The sequence below is a fragment of the Mytilus edulis genome, chromosome 6, assembly GCF_963676685.1.
Source record: "Mytilus edulis chromosome 6, xbMytEdul2.2, whole genome shotgun sequence".
NCBI classification, from domain to species: Eukaryota; Metazoa; Mollusca; class Bivalvia; order Mytilida; family Mytilidae; genus Mytilus; species Mytilus edulis.
The window spans coordinates 47205550-47223201 of NC_092349.1; the positions used below are offsets into that span (position 1 = coordinate 47205550).

At 31.4% G+C, this 17652-nt stretch overlaps 1 protein-coding gene across 1 annotated transcript; it reads left to right on the forward strand.

The window, feature by feature from the left end:
* The first annotated feature begins 189 nt into the window (after positions 1-189).
* LOC139526105 (peptidyl-glycine alpha-amidating monooxygenase-like) lies at positions 190-15706 on the forward strand. The gene is made up of 12 exons (XM_071321252.1): positions 190-359; positions 616-673; positions 1382-1466; positions 1746-1849; positions 2443-2520; positions 7993-8041; positions 8626-8693; positions 10987-11067; positions 12484-12563; positions 13143-13196; positions 14354-14403; positions 15483-15706. The coding sequence occupies exons 1-12, from the start codon at positions 264-266 to the stop codon at positions 15631-15633; spliced, it is 954 nt and encodes a 317-aa protein (XP_071177353.1). The 5' UTR covers positions 190-263; the 3' UTR covers positions 15634-15706.
* Positions 15707-17652: the final 1946 nt, after the last annotated feature.

A 17652-nucleotide genomic window follows, 5' to 3' on the forward strand; every position in this document is an offset into this window, starting at 1 on the left:
CCTTGAAAGCATTTTTTGTATACATTATCACGCAAACTTGTTGTGATCAAATTAGATATGCATTAGTGCATATGACTTTCCAAAGGATCGTTTGAGAACAAACATATGGTTAACAAGATAAACAAGTTTTCCTTATTACGTCTTTATTACATTCAACTCCAAGGGTTAATAATTAGCCGTGCAAAAATTTGATTGACAACGGTAAAGATAATTTTCAGTTTCACAAATAATGTCATTTAACACTATAACAATCTGACAAAATCATGGTTTTAATAAGCTGTGTAATGTTTTTATCTTTTTTACAATTGTCAGTCTCAAACCAAATAATAGTTGAGATGCCACCAAAAGACACTCTAGAGGTAATGTAGTTTTTGAATTCAGACAACTTGACGGTAATTTGTTAATTGATTAATCAACATGATCAATCTCATGTGTTTAACTTATATGATATTTCGTTACATTATTTGATATTGTAGTGTATCTCACATAACTGGCTTTCTTTGCAATCTGCATTATTGACATATATCTAACGATGCATTAAAATATTATTACTGATCTTTATCTATGTAAATGTCTTTATACTATGATACATATATATATATTTATGTATTTAAGGACGAATCTTATGTATGCAGATCTATACCATTTGAAAATATCGAAAGAGGCTACTTAGGTGGGTAGTTTTACAAATTATAGAATATCTTTGATTATTCTTTTTATATACACAAAGATAGAAAAGATGTCATTTTTTAATTGTATAGGTCGGCATCATTGTTATTAACTGACTGTCTCACCTTTTATGTGGGATAAAATGATGCATTGTCCCGACTGATTGTATTCTTACTGTATCTACTTTAAATACATATTGTTCAACTCACTAGAGTTATATGATTTTTTTTCCACTCGGAAAAGTTTCAATTTTCAAATATGAAACGTGAGGCTTGCCGGGCGTTTTTGATATTGCTATTCAACATTAGAATAGTTGTGAGTTCATTTTATTCTATCAGTTCTTCTATTTTATCTTGAATTGTCTATTCTAAAAGAATCTACGATGTCAATTTGTAAATATAAAACGCGAGGCTTGTCGGTTATTTTAAATACTACTATTCAACATTTTAAAACTAGTTTTGAGTTCATATTATTCTCTCAGTTCTCATGTTTTATCTAGATTTGTCTATTTCAAAAGAATCAACGATACGTCTGTAAAAATTATGAGATTGCAATTGCAGCGAACAAAATCATCTATTTTTACATTATTTGTGTACACATCTATTCCAATTCCTTTTAAAAAAAAGTTATATATGTAAACCATTGGTGTCGATCATCGACAAAACATGTGTTTGAAATATAAATCTTACTCTGTAATGTTGTGTATTTTAAGAAAGCATTCAAATTGACGTTGATAGAAGTCGTGTCCATCATGTTGCCACAAGTGTTTGTGAAATGCCAATATCGAAAGAAATATGGTATGCAATCCTCTTTGAAGGAATTTTTTGTAACACATCAAATATGTAATATAGTATAACATTAAATACCATTGAATGTTTAATTCATTTTACTTTTTCTAATCTGTTTTTAATTCTTTTTTTTTGTGTTAATTTATATTTTATTTATCATTATCATAATTACAGAAAATAGCTTACCTCGAGAAAAAATCGGGTCCTTCTAATAGAAAAGTGTAAATTTAAAAAGTTCTTTTTTAAAATTGTCTTTAAGACATGAATTGTATTTTTTTTTTATCGCAGGGAATGTAAAGAGACCCAAGGATCAAACTGTGTTGGATCTTCTGCAGGATTTGGTGGATGGGATAGGTACACAAACGACAAAGGTGTATTTGAATTTCCAGATGGTAAGAATATTTTAAGATTTGTTTCGGTAACCAACAATAAAATATCTGCCAAACATTAGATATATTTCTAGCAGTTATTGAAATTTCCGCTGACATCTTTGATTTCCATACTGATTTTCTTAATAGCAAGAATCAACTTTTTGTGGTTTTGGTTATCACATTTATAATTATTACATTGTAAGCAATACTAAACCTTCTTTCCTAACTCTATATATACCAACACCGACATGTTTTTTTTCTAATATTTAACCATTTATTACTCGCTCAGTAAATATATTCACAAAGCTATTATATAAATATATAAATATAAGTTTCCATAAGAGCCTTCACAAGAACATAAGCATAATGGAAAGAAGCGGATACTGTCCTTACACGAAACCGATTAATTTAGTATCATTTTGGTAGTCGATAGTCTGTTTACGATTACTCGCTGAAATACCTTATACAGTTAAATAGTATACAAATATTATGAAAATTGTTATGAATTATAAAGAAGGTGTATTATTGAAACACTTTATCTATCTTAAAGGCATTTGAATAGTTAAATACTGTATGAAAAAAATATATCCGCATTTTATATTTGTTTGTTTCAGATCTATCTTTAGAATTGGGATCCCAAACTAGTATGAAATACTTAGTTTTTCAAGTTCATTACAGTGGCAAGCAAATAAGTAAGTTAAGAGCACTATACATTTAAATGTCATGATGGAATATATATTGCAATTCATCTATTATAACATTTGTATTCTCCGGTGAGTCATATAATTTACATTTTCACAACATTGAAATATGTATGAGAGTGTTTCAAAGTGTTGTGTGACATCTGAATACTACCTTTTGTCAATTATTCATAAATTATTCGCTGGAATATTAAATAGTTTATGTAGTTCTTATTAGCAAATTGTATATAGTGTGTCAAAAGATATAAATCAAAAGGTACTGGTCCATGTATGCTTCAAATGTTATTAATGGTTACTTGGTGTCATCAACGATATTGCCACTTGACGTTTGATTACATCATGTACACATAGTCCTATAGCATGTAATCCAACGTCATATGTACGTTAATTAGTCTTTCTCGGTAATATGAAGACTAAAGGTTAGATTAAACATGGGAAAGAATATGTTAAGTTGGACCTAATGTCAGCATGTAAATTATATGGTTCTCCTTCAATTCATATTTTACACGTATATTCCTTGTCATATGTGTGATGATGTAGATCAACATTAACAACTGTTTTAGTTGTTTTTGCACCCATTGCAATTTTATTGGAATAAAATATGTCATAAATTATATGAAATTAATAATGTACAGGGTGTATACAATAGTAAGTTCATTGAAAAAACCTTAAGATAACACTGCTTAAATACGTTTCATATGTCATATGGATTTACTCAGTACAAAAGGGAGAACGTCTATAAAAGTATAATCAAATCAGGGGGAATTTTAACTTACAACTTAGTTTCAATAAACAACATATGTGTGACATAAAAAGATCATGGCAATAAGTATTTTGTACTTTATTAGATTAACAAAAATCAGCTGTTACAAATTCTATATGCAAGATGAACAAATGAAGTTTTGCGTGTACTATATTTAAAACTAACAAACAATATATTAACCGGCATGGAGTAAAAACGACGAATTAAAGAATTCAACTTTATAAATAAGTGATATAGGACAATGGTGTTGATAAAAAATTTCACTTTTCCAGATCCTTTTGTTTTCCACATAATCAATACTAGAACACACCCTGCGAAATCGCGGGCTTCTAAAGCGTGGTTGAAAGTATGTTAACTGTTGTATGATGAATTTTTGTAAAAGATTTTAAGACTGGTGAATTTCAGGAAAGGTATCAAAAGTCAAAGGTAATTGTTGACAGGACATTTATTTTGCCCTTCTATTTTATGTCCATTATTGTTTTGTTTTCTGTAAACTATGAACACACATTTACTATAAATAAAGTGTATTTGCAGGAAATGCTTACCTTTCCGGAGCACCTGATTTCACTCCCGGTTTTTTGTGGAGTTCGTGTTGTTTTTTAATTATTACTAGAAAACACCCGCGAAATCGCGGGCATATACAGCTTGTAAACTGTTGTAGGATGAATTTTTGTAAAAGATAATTATTATGACTGCAGAATTTCATATAAGGTATCAAAAGCCCTCTCCCTTTTTTCCAAAGTCTGATAGGTGTTTCCTTTCTGTTAAATTCAATTATTGTCGTGTTTCTGGCCTTATACCACAATTATTCTTCCCCTTTGCTACAATGCATTTTTTGGTAAACGTCAAATCACAGTCGGAAAGCTGATCCCGGTTTGACCCCATTTCTTAAAGCAACAAAGGACGTCATGTGATTACCATGTATGGGCATTTTTTTTAACAAAAAAGTGAAGTACAAGGGGTAGTCAAAATATTCATGAATAATGGATCAAGGCAGGATTAAAATAATAAAAAAAATCAGGAGTTCCTTTTCATTACTGATACCTGGTCCTACTTTTTCATTTAAACTTAAAAGAGATCATAATGAAAGTACTCTGAATGTAAAATCTTCATTTTAAATAAAAGGAAATTAATTTGCAATCCTTGTATGAACAAACTAAATATAGCAATAAATGTTGTCTCAATGATTTCATGCAAGTTAGTAGTTTTAATGAATGGACTCAAATTATAAAAAAACTCACACTAAACCAATAAATAAATAGTGCTAATCATGAACTCGAAAATAAATAAAAAAAGACGCAATAATATTTTTCTTCTTCTATTTGAAAAAAGAATGCATTTTTTAAATTTATATTTTAAAAGTATTTCAGAGCAGTTTCTGGGGGCTAAGTCAACAATAATGTTTTAGATCACAAGTCAAAATTAAGTCACATTTCATGTCAGTATGATCTTGCTTTGAATAAGATTGATTAAAATGCTACTCTGAAAGAGATTGTTTTAAGGCAGCAACCATTTGATTCTCGGAGAGGGGGTTTGTGGGGCTATTGATTTTTTTCCAGACAAACCTTTTTTTTTCGCCTTTGGCGAAAATAATCATTTTTTTGGAGTCAAGTCGAAAACAGTTCTTGTCTTTCAATTTTACCATTTCATTTAATGGCAGCTGAGGGTAAAACAAACATTGTTTTTTTTTCTCAAAGTCAAAAACAAATATTTTTTTATCCAAAAATTGGAAGCAAACCCTTTTTTCCAAAAAAATCAATAGCCCCCCCCCCCCCCACTCCCCCAACCAGGAAATCAAATGGTTGTTGGCTGCCTACGTTCAAATTTAGGACAATACTTTTTCATTGTTACTTTTGCAGGATTCCTTTATCACAAAAAAATTATATTATTATAAACAATGAATGAGTTTTGTGTCAGTCATCTAAAGATTTGCATCGCTTCAAACATGAAATAAATGAAACTGCTTATAGACCATTATTATTATAATAAAATATGCTTCTATGACAATCCATCAGTGCTTTTCCTTTTGAGAGCCCTTTTAACATGCCAATGGTACGACTTGAATCTCGTATAAATGACTAAGGCTCATTTGAGGGGTGGTCTGAGGGGCCCTGTACCCGAAGTCCCAACTTAAAAACATAAAATCCCGAGGTGCGTTTTTTAACGAAAGTCATAACCCGACATCCCGAAATTTAAAACAAATATATTTACCGCATCCCTTAAGGATCAATCCCGAATTCTAATGCAATTGTTTTGTATCAATGGTTCTGATTGGATGACAGTTAGCGTAAAATTCTCTATTTCCTTGTCTGTAACTAAGGAAGCCGACATTATAAATTGCTGAATGTATTGACATGTAATTTCTTTAATAATAAGCCAAAAAACTCACATGTTGCACCTACAAATCTTTATATCAAATTTTATTACATTCTGAAGCAGCACAGAAGCCAGAAAACGTCCGATGTTTATGTTTGACGCCGGAAGCATACCTATGACGTCACCTAGTGTAGGGACCAAAGAAGATAACATCTTGTTGCGGAATTTTCTTTAATGAAGATTTTACACTAAAATAATGGTTGAAATTTAATTATGAACTTGTTTTGCATTAGAATAGAGATAACTGTATTGTATTTGAAGCTACGCGTCGCCAGGTAATCTAAATTTACGACAGCAAAACAACCGATGGACGTCCTTAAAGCTTCAAATACAATACAGTTATCTCTTAAATCCCGAGATTAAAAGCACCCGACCCCGACGTCCCGACTACGTCCTGCTTCCCTCTTATCTCTACCCTACTTTCATTTTGGCCAAATCACTACTTTCACTTTCAATAATAAATGTGTATGCCCCAATTTTTGGGCATTATGTTTTCTAATCTGTTCGTCAGTTCATTCGTGTGTCCGTCCGTTTGTCCCGCTTCATGTCAAAGTTATTGTCGAGGTAGTTTTTGATGAAGTTAAGCCCAACCAACTCGAAACTTAGAAAATATGTTCCTTATGATACGATCTTTCTAATAATGCTAATTTAAATGCCAAATTAGAAATTTTACCCTATTTCACGGTCCACTAAATATAGTGAATAAAAGTGCCGATGTGACATCCGTATACTCTGGACACATTCTTGTTTCCCCATGTTTTACTTTTTTCAATATATATAACTGGTATGACCCCTTAGACTGAAAATATTTCAGAAAAAGTAGATAGAATACACGGAGTCTCAATACATTATAGTAGTATAATCGTAGTTTAAATGTGAATAAACGCGAAAAATAATTGTCTCTAAGGAGGTCTAATAATTGTGGTTCTTGCGATCTAAAAACCATAATATGGAGAACGCTCTGATTGGCTTATTTATTTTTCATTTTTGTAATCTATCATACGATTGGTTATTCTTGTGTGCAAGTTTAAAACCGGAAGTTTTTATCCATGACTAAAATTCAGTCTGATGACGGAAACAATATCCGGACACCTATTTTGTCGTTTTTTTCCCAAAATAACTCAATCTGAATAATCATAAGAATGGATGACAAATGCGACTATGCATGTTACCTAAAGAACACAGTGACATGATGATTAATTTGTTTTGGAAGGAAGAGAAGTGACACACAAAATGAGGTCTTCTCGTTTAATAGTATAGATTTATAACTGTTGATGGAAATGTCCTTTGGTGTTGTGATTCTTTGTTTTCTCCTTGGTTTTGATTGTTATTGTCTATTTAATATCAATTCCAAGTTTACTATCGAAAACGGTCACTGATATATTATAAAGAGACTGTTTATATAATATATACTTAAAAGTGACCGCTGTATATAGTAAAATTTAGTATATATAATTTATCAGTGAAAGGCCGCCGCGGATGGTAAACTTGGAATTGATAGTAAATAGTATATTATACACTTTAACTATAGTAAATGTATGCTCATAATATACAAAAAAATAAATAATTGTCCTGTTTCCAAGTACACATGAAAATTATGTGTAATTTTAAATCAGTCTGAAACGGAAGTCTTGTCTATAACGTAAAAGACTGTTCAATGATGGAAACACTATCCGGACTATAAAGGACACAGAGGCATGATGATTAATTTATTGTGGAAGGAAGAGAAGCGACACACGAAATGAGGTCTTTTCATTAAATAGAATAGACTAACAGTAATTAACAAGTTCCGGGTCGAAACCGATACCAATACCAATTGTAAATGTCACTTGTTAGCAATTATCTAAAAACGTAACTCATCTGTCAGGCGCACCGCCATTTGCATTCACATTAATAATGATATACAAACTTCGTCATTATGCAGGTTTTTTTTTTTAATTGTTTCCGGTTATAGTATTTTAATCAGTTACGTCATTAAACAACACTACGAATATTAAAAATCCTGACTTGAAATAAAGGCAAGGGTACAGTTTCCATTTTATCAGCCGGCATGACGTAAAACAGTGTATCAAAAATTTAACTGTTAAAACTAATATAGGCCAATGATGTTCATTACAAATAACACCACACCAGGCCTTTATGTTTTCCAAATAATCAAAATAAAATATAACAAATAACTAATAGGTTCGAGGTCAACGCTTTCAAACAGAAATATTCTAAGCGATATCAAAGTCGTGCCTCCTAAAATCAACATGACTTTACCATGTGACAATACCAATAACAAAAATAAGAAAAACCGTTTATCTTTAAACAAATAATTTCAGATCAAACAAAACCTGCTGCAACTCTTACCTTAAACATTTCGGACAAACCGTGAGTACAAATGCATATTTAGAGATATTTTGCTTTCATTTTAACACCGATGATTTCGTATATGTAATGATCACATGAAAATACACGAAATACATATTAATGTATACATTGTTGTCTGCTCTTTGGTCGGGTTGTTGTCGCCTTGACATTTTCCCCATTTCCTTTCTCAATTTTATTATGACTACAGCAGTTTACCAATGTTCGATAGAACCATTATGTGGCCAATGAGTAGAAAAAATATATACTAATGAATGATTGGGTTATATATGACTTTAGACACTCAGTTACCACATTCAATTATTAAAACACATTATGTTTGAAATCATTATCTAAGGTTAACACAAGTAGACAGAATGTTAAATATTTATCAGAAAGTACCAGACTTATACTTTTAAAAAGTTTACAGCGTAATAGAATAGTTATCAAAGGTACCAGGATTATAATTTAGTACGCCAGACGCGCGTTTCGTCTACACAAGACTCATCAGTGACGCTCATATCAAAATATTTATATTGATTTAGAAAGTGCACCAAAGTAATATAGATGTTTGTACTTTAATTTGGGTATATTTTTTTTTATTGTAGAAGAAAGTATAACTTTCAAGGATATTTGATGGGAAGCAGAGGTTTTATTCCTAGCAACAGTCCAAAGGGTAATTTATAAAAATATTTTGTTTCAATATTCCTGTTATTTTAGCTCACCGGCGTCCGTCGTCGTTAACTTTTACAAAAATCTTCTTCTCTGAAACTACTGGGCCAAATTTAACCACACTTGGCCATAATCATCATTAGGGTATCTAGTGTAAACAATGTGTCCGATGACCCGGCCAACTAACCAAGATGGCCGCCATGGCTAAAATAGAACAAAGGGGAAAATGTACATTTTCGCTTATATCTCTGAAACCGAAACATTTAGAGCAAATCCTACATGGGGGGGGGGGGGGGGGGGGGGGGGAAATTGTTGATCAGATGAAGATCTATCCGCCCTGGAATTTTCAGATGAATCGGACAATTGGTTGTTGGGTTGCTGCCCCTGAATTGGTAATTTTAAGGAAATTTTGCCTTTTTTTTGGGTTATTATCTTGAATATTATTAAAGATAGAGATAAACTGTAAACAGCAAAAATGTTCAGCAAAGTACGATCTACGATCATCATGACTAAAATGGTCAATTGACCTCTAAAGGAGTAATTGCCCTTTATAGTAATTTTTATACAATTTTTCGTAATTTTTTGTCATCTTTTACAAAAATCTTCTTCTCTAAAACTACTGAGACAAATTTAAACAAACTTGTCCATAATCATCATTGGGGTATCTAGTTAAAAATGTGTCTGATGATCCCACCTGTGAACCAAGATGGCCGACATGGCTAAAAATAGTATATAGGGTAAAATGTAGTTTTTGTCTCATAATGTCAAGTTGTATGTGCCCTGAAATTTTAGACCTATCAGGCATCCCATTGTTGGGTTGCTACCCTAAAATTGGTAATTTTAAGAACATGTTGCAGCTTTTGGTTATTATATTCAATATTATTATAGATTGAGATAAACTGTAAACAGCAATAATGTACTGCAAATTAGACCTACAAATGAGTCAGCATGACCAAAATGGTCAGTTGACACCCTAAGGAGTTATTGCCCTTTATAGTTTATTTTTAACAATTTTCATAAATTTTGTAAATATTTGTAAATGTTTACGAAATATTTTTCTCTGTAACTACCGGGAAAAGTTCATTATAGAAAGAGATAATTGTAAGCAGCAAAAACTCTCAGTAAAGTAAGATCTACAAACACATCACTATCACCTAAAGACAATTTTGTCATGAATCCACATCGTCCTTTGTTTGATATGCACATAGACCAAGATGAGCGACACATGCTCTTTAGATATATAGGTATATGCAGTTATTTCTGTTTTTGTTGGACAAAATTATTTCATGTCTACCTGTGCGAATTTCAAACGTGCAATTTTACACCAGTACCCATACCCTCCTTCCTTGATGGGTGCATTTTACATAGACAAATATAATCGTATAATATAATCAAAATGAGGATGTTAATTTGATGTATGCCTTTTTGTGCTTCTTCGTTACATTTGTTGTTTTTATAGTGATTAAGATGATAACACAATGTTGACTGCTGTACCCCTATTTTTGACATTTTTACCTATTATGTCTGTTTGTTTTGTTCACGCATCGGTGACTATATAATGTAATTTGATGCGACTGCCATACAAGTGAGAGGTTTAGCTAGCTATAAAACCAGGTTCAATCCACCATTTTCTACATTTGAAAATGCCTGTACCAAGTCAGGAATATGACAGTTCTTGTCCATTCGTTTTTGATGCGTTTTGTTATTTGATTTTGCCATGTGATTATGGACTTTTCGAATTGATTTTCCTCTGAGTTCAGTATTTTTGTGATTTTACTTTGCATGATGCATGCATCCCTAGAAACGTATTATTTTGTATAAGAGTACAGATAAAAATTTAAAGTAATTTTTTACAATAAGCCACGTTAACGTTAAGTTGACGTCAACAAGAAACAATCAATCAATCTTACGTTATCGAATTTTGCTAATTATTGTGTTCAAGGGTAAATCTGAGTTCTATTAGGGACATTTTTAAGTTAGCCTTACGAATGTTTAGTTATGATACGGACTTTTTATTCCATTGTCTCAGTTGGAGTTGAGTATAAAATTTACTAAGACATGTTCTTTGTAAATTGTTGTTCAATACATACATAATATGAAAAAATAAACAGGTTAATCAACATAGTTTAGTTTGGAAGTTCGCATGATGGTACCATATAAAACATTGTGATAATCAAATTTGATTGATAAGAGTCGCCGTTTGATAACGTATGACAAGTGTATGTTTTTAATAGGACAGAATAGCTGTATGTAATGTATGTAGTTTCATATATTGTAAATTTCATATGCTCTTACAGGATATTACTCAAACATAGCATGTGAATGGAAATTGCCAGGTGTTAAAGCATTTCGATATCGAATGCATACGCATCATGCAGGTATTTTATACTGTACATTGTATCTGTATTTCCTTGAAGACCTATTTGTGACCTTCTGCTGTTGTCTGTTCTATGGTCGGGTTGTTGTCTCTTTGACACATTCCCCATTTCCATTCTCAATTGCAATTTTAATCGTCTTTTATGTGCTGAGTATCGAATTTTATGACCAAATCTAGGCAGATCAAAATATATATTGAGGAAATCTAAATATTATTAAGGGAAATATAGAAGCGCCCGGTAAACGAAAAAAGGACATTGAATAAAAATAATGATTTGATCGGCAAAATAAAATAAAATCGATGTAGGTGTTATTTCATTTTAGATCTTTAGATAAGATTGCATTACTCGAACATTAAAATTGCGAATTACTCCTCAGTTAATAAATGTCAGTTCTGTATTTGATGATAATCAGGCAAATATACCAAAGTTTGATCATTAATAAATCAGGTTAAGAAATAATATTATAGTTTTAAGATTAAAGACCTTTCTTCTAGAGGTTATTAGTGTGTATAAATGGTCACTGAATCGCAAACTGTACCTAAAATTCCTCCGGACTGTGAACACAAGCGTATTCTCAATAGTGACTAGTGAATGTCAACACTGATTTTATGAGTTTAAACCCCGTATTGACAAGTTCGTTCTAATTCGATCATAATTTTACCAGAAATTTCAGTTTCCTGACAAAGGTCGTTTTCTTCATCCCGTGTACTCTTGCTTCCTTGCCACATACAAGCGAGAAAAATAATCAAGACTAAAATATATCGACCCAATATTTACATTATTTTATCCAACTTTCGCCATTAAATATTCAAATTCATGAATTTCAAGTTCAGCTTAAAATGTTGGTACATTTATTAAAAAAAAAAGAAGCAAACGGCTGGCACTGTGATTTTTCAGAGGGAGGAGTTTGAACAGCCAGCATAAACGGTTGTCGTATTTCGGTCAAATATGTCAATTTCGGAATGCAACACATTACAGTCAAAATAAATGAATTAGTAACATCATGTGAACCAATTTAGAGTTTGAAAGTGTTTTAAAATTAGGGAAATATATTACGTGCATGATAATTTGATAAAATTCATTATTCTGAAGAAATCAAAATACGCATGTGCAAATAAATGTTATTGGATTTAGAGCATGGGTTTGTTCACAAAGCGAAAGAAGCACGTCATATTAGGATTCTATATTCTTGTTTACAAATTTTGCGACAGGATAAAGTTCAGTAAATGCACAAGAAGAAACACAAACATTCTACTACAAGTATATCTTGCGTTTTAATATGTTTCAGTGCGTTCATCTTTTGAATATTGATTTAAGATAAGAATTTACATTGTAATTTCAAACGAAATGGATATATGTGTTAAATTTCCAATGTATCAATATAGACGATACATAGTTCATCAACTTACATTACAGGTTATCATGTAGAGGCATTTTTAGTGAGAAATGGTACTTGGACTTTATTAGGCAGTGGATCACCTCAAGCAAAGGCTAAGGTAATATGAAAGGTTTGCGTATTAACAGTATTTTTGTTTACGACCAATTCTTTTTACAAAAACTGGCAATGCCAATGACACTATATAACAGAAAATTGGATTAAGTTCCAACTAATCCATCTTACATGACGATTTATTATATGAGCCACTAAATACTGTCAATCTCTACTCTCTATATATTAAAAACGGTTTCGGACAGTGAAAGTCTAGTTCCCCCTATTTGTATATCGAAGTCAATATGGTTCTTGATTTAAAATTGATGCATATAATGCTGATGATACTTGCACTCGGTCGATACATCTTCCGATGGACTGATGTACATACAATGTATAATATCATTACAAAAAGAGTATAAGAATATAAACCAAATAGAAAGCAATGTTTTTTTTTACTTTATTTGGCCTTTTTAACTTTTTATTCGAGCGTCACGTGCACTGATGAGTCTTTTGTAGACGAAACGTGCATATAGCGGAAATACAAAATGTTCAACATGCTGTTTATGATGAGTTTGTCTATCAATCGTTTAGCAGTTATGATAGGTATTCTCTCTAACAAAGCATATTCTAATAACATTTTCAGAACTGGTTTGAAATACCAGGAGGAAATGTGAATATACGACGAGGAGATATCTTGGTAAGCAAATTATTATTTTTGTTTACATTTGCTTATTATGAACCTTGCTTTTAGGAAAATTAATTTACTACATAATTTACATGCATTATGAACATCTTTAGACTATAACGAAAATTATTATATGTTGCTGTGGCATCTGTGCATTTGAAATGTTCATCTTAAAGCATTTTGGACGTTAAGCAACCATCAACCTATCAACTAATTAAAGCATTATGTTCATACAGTTTATCATCATATTTCTCTACATAGCTTGTCGTGTGAGTCCGATAATAATGAAGCTTGCGCAAGGCTTAAATGATCTCTCGATAGATTTCCAATTAAGGATTACTTTTATAATTTGTGCAATGTTTATATTAAATGCATGGTTACCTTTTTATGCATTTCATTTATTGATTGTTTTCAGAGATGACAGAACGTTTTAAATTTTCAGAAAAGTGTTTTATAAACATTAAATGAAACACACAAGATTCTTAAATGAAATAAGTAAAATGAAATGAAAATTCAAGTTAGTTTTCAAATGGCAAAATCAAAAGCTCGAACATGACAAATGAATGGAAAACAACTGTTATTTTCTTCACTTGGTATATGTATTCAATATGTAGAAAATAGTGGATAAAATCTGGTTTCATAGCTAACTAAACATCTCAATTGTATGAAAGTCGCAGAAAATCCCATCTTATTGACAACAATACGTGAACAAAACAAACAGTAATGGTACAGCAATAAAAATTGTGTAATAATCTTAATCAATAAAAAAACTAACAAATACAATGTATGGCAACAAACGTAGTAGCTAAAGATTAAGGTAATGGTAGCTTTAAAAAAAAAATTTTCGTTTTTGCCTATGATTAGTTTTGTTTATAATTTGTAATTTCGTATTAATAGATATTCGAATAATAACATTTATGGTATCAATTTTGCTGCACATGTCTTAGATCGTTTTTTTTTTATAATTTTTTTTATTTTAAGATTCAACAATTTCACTTGTCGAGACAACTGTGCTATATTCGTAATCAAGTTGGACACTGGAAGTTCATCGAAAAGTTTAAAGGGTTAAAACGCCGCTATTTTTCAACTATGTTCGATTGATGTCTTATACCTGTATATATCTCATGATTATATCAAAAGATGCATTATTATCGATTTCAACATTGTAGGCAGCTAGGTGTCTTTATATTAACAAGGAAAAAACACCTATATATTTTGGGTAAGTGTAAAACATCTCTAAGGAAGATTAACTTCATCAGCTTTATTTTGGCAAATCTGAATTCATGTTTACACTTACATCTTCCAAGCAGTAAAAACTAGTGCTAATAACATATTCTCCTGTGTTTATCCAGGTAACCATATAAACGGAGATCCGATGGTCGTCGAAAGACATAAATCAGGTGGATCATTATAACAATATACATTGATTTTATATCATTTTTTTCGGTCATTTCCAATTGTTATTGAATAGAAAATTGAAACTAGCTATATAGAATAGTTTGGGAGTTATCTTTCTGTTTAATACGTCTTTTCAGATATTTGAATTTACACCCCACTCATGAAATTGTTGGTATATTGTATTTTAATAGTTTATCCGTCTGACAATTTTTTTCCCTTTTTATTTTTCAACAAATATTTCTGTTACACTTAATCAACAGATTAGACAATAATGATTTTATATTACGTCACCAACATGACAGTGACGAGCTGTAGCGTGTGATGTCTTTTCTAACAGATTTCGTATTTGAAAATTCTTTGAATTATTTGATTGCTACTGAATAGATTGGACGTCTTTTTTTCATCAATTTTGTTTTGATAAAATATAACATGTGAGCGATTTTCTAATCCGTCACACTTCTCCTTTCTTGTTTTTTTTTTTTTATACTTGTGTATATTTATCATAACATCGCATGCAGTTTTGTTTAATTTGATTTTAGAAATTCAAGCACAAATGTATCAAATATCAAATGAACTAGAACATTTTTTTAAATAACCAATACCTTTATTGAGGTTTATGTGGTTATCAATTCTTCAATGGAATTGGAATTATGTCAATTGATTATATGAAGATTCTCTCCTATTGACATATTTGATAAGCAATAAATGGGTACCACTAGGTAATAATGTTCAGTGCTTGATAAGATAAGACGAAAGAAAATTAAAACATAATGAAATGTGTACGTTGACCAACCACATCATAATGACTAAAATGAAATGATGACACAGTAGCGCTTGTATTGGATAGTTATTTCTCTACTTCTCCAGTGTGTTTACAAAATATTGTTTTATCTGTTATAGTATGGGTGATGACAACGAAATGTGTTTGTTTGGAATCGAAATAGGTTTTCACGATAAAGACAAGCAACACTTCGCACAGGAACTGCTTTGTGAGACAGAATCTCCAACATTCCAGTTCAAAAACTTCCCTGGTCTATTGGATTATTTCTAATCTAAATCGAGAGTTGCAGCTTTACGAAACAATGTTTAGACAATAAATATTGTAAAAATAAATAGTTCAAATTGATGACTTGTTGCTTTTCACAACAGCTATTACACATTTGTTACTAGGGTTCTTTAACAACATGTCACCACTTCTAAAACATAACAAGCAGGAAGAAGTTTACAATATTTTCAGGGAGTTAAACAACGATGCATCATTTATATATCTCATTCCAATCAAATTTTGTCTCTATATATATAATATCCGGGTTACAAACTAAAACTGAGGAATACACATTTTAAAACTATAAGAGGAAAAAACAACAAAACAAAAGAAACCCTGAGGTGCAACAAATAAAACCAAAACGACAATGCAACACACACAGAAACGAACCAAAAGATAACAATTGCCATTTTCCTGACTTGGTACAGGAAATTTTAAGACAAAATGGTGGGTTGAACCTGATTTTGCGGCTAGTCAATCCTTGCGCTTTTATGGTAATGTTGAATATAACACTAAAATGACAACATTACATGATAGGACTACATTACAAATAAATGCAAGAACATTCAGGACAGAGAAATACACAAATAAACATTACAATATGACATTTCGACATATATTTATCAACGGTACCAGGATTATAATTTAATACACCACACGTGCACATGCGTTTCGTGTACATAAGACTCACCACCAGTGACGTCCAGATCAAAATAGTAAAGGAAACCAAACAAGTACAAAGTTAAAAAGCATTGATTACCCAAAATTCGAAAAAGTTGTGCCAAATACGGCTAAGGTCATCAATGACAAAAATAGCAGCAAGAAAAGAACGAGGTGACTAGAAGAGAGAAAAAAAACGCGTGCTTAAGGACTACTTGAAATGTTTTTGGTGATACAGCTTGGGTACGTTGATAGTTGATAGTTCTATTAGTTTGTCAGTTCTTCTTCCATGGAAGTTTGAATGTTGTTGTCTAGGTGTTACATAGAACGGAGGAAATAACTAAAAGAAGAAGAAGACAACTAGAAAACTGATGATTAAAACATTTCTTAGTGATGTAAGTTTATAATATTTCATTTTTTCGAAAGGTGCGAGTTAATTTATTTCTCTGTGTGATATGGCTGTTCCAAGAACGGTGAATATTAACAGAAGACAATCTAGAGCTCCCTCATGATTTAAAAAAAAAATCCTCCGTAGGGCAAGTTTGTAGTGTGTTTTTTATCGAGTGGTGCAAGTTCTGTCTTTGTGTGACACGGATGCTCCAAGAAAGGAGTAATATACAAAGGATCGAAGAAAACAATCTAATGATTAAACAAATTTCTCCGAGTTTGTTATAGTTTGTTTTGTTTAAGTGGTGCGATTTTGATATAGTGATGCAAGTTGTAATAATAAGTGAGAGTGTTTGAGTAGTGCGAATAGGTCGTGAACCCGGTTGTCATAAATTCAATACAAAATCATTTTCGGCTTCTTATAAAACGTGGACTGTATAAAACCGGCTACGGAACTTGATCTGAGGGTTAATTGATTAAGCTACGCTAATTACCAAATGAAGTTATAACGAACATATTTCATCTTCCAGCCATTGTTCAACTACTAAATTGTCTGTTTTACTTACTAGTACACTTGGTACAATAAAAAACCTGATAATAAATTGTTCAAATAAGGCCTTTGAAAATAGTGGAATTAATTACTTTTGGAGTGTCAAAAACTCGTTGGAAGTACTTGATAAATTGCATGCATATATTGGTGATTTTGAATCTGTTCAAAGTTTTGATTTTCTACCCTGTATACCACATTGCCTCACATTCACACACCTTATAAAATGGGCATTTAAAAAGTGGGAATGTAAATATATATGTTCAAACTCTTTTAGGTCATTTTTTAGTAGCAATGAACAAAAAAACTTTGTCAATTGGACATGCTTTGATACTATATATGTTCTTGAACTTTCACTAGATAACATTTTTGTTCGCTTTGGAGATTCCGTGTATCGTCAGGTTATCGAAAATCCAATGGGGACTAACTGT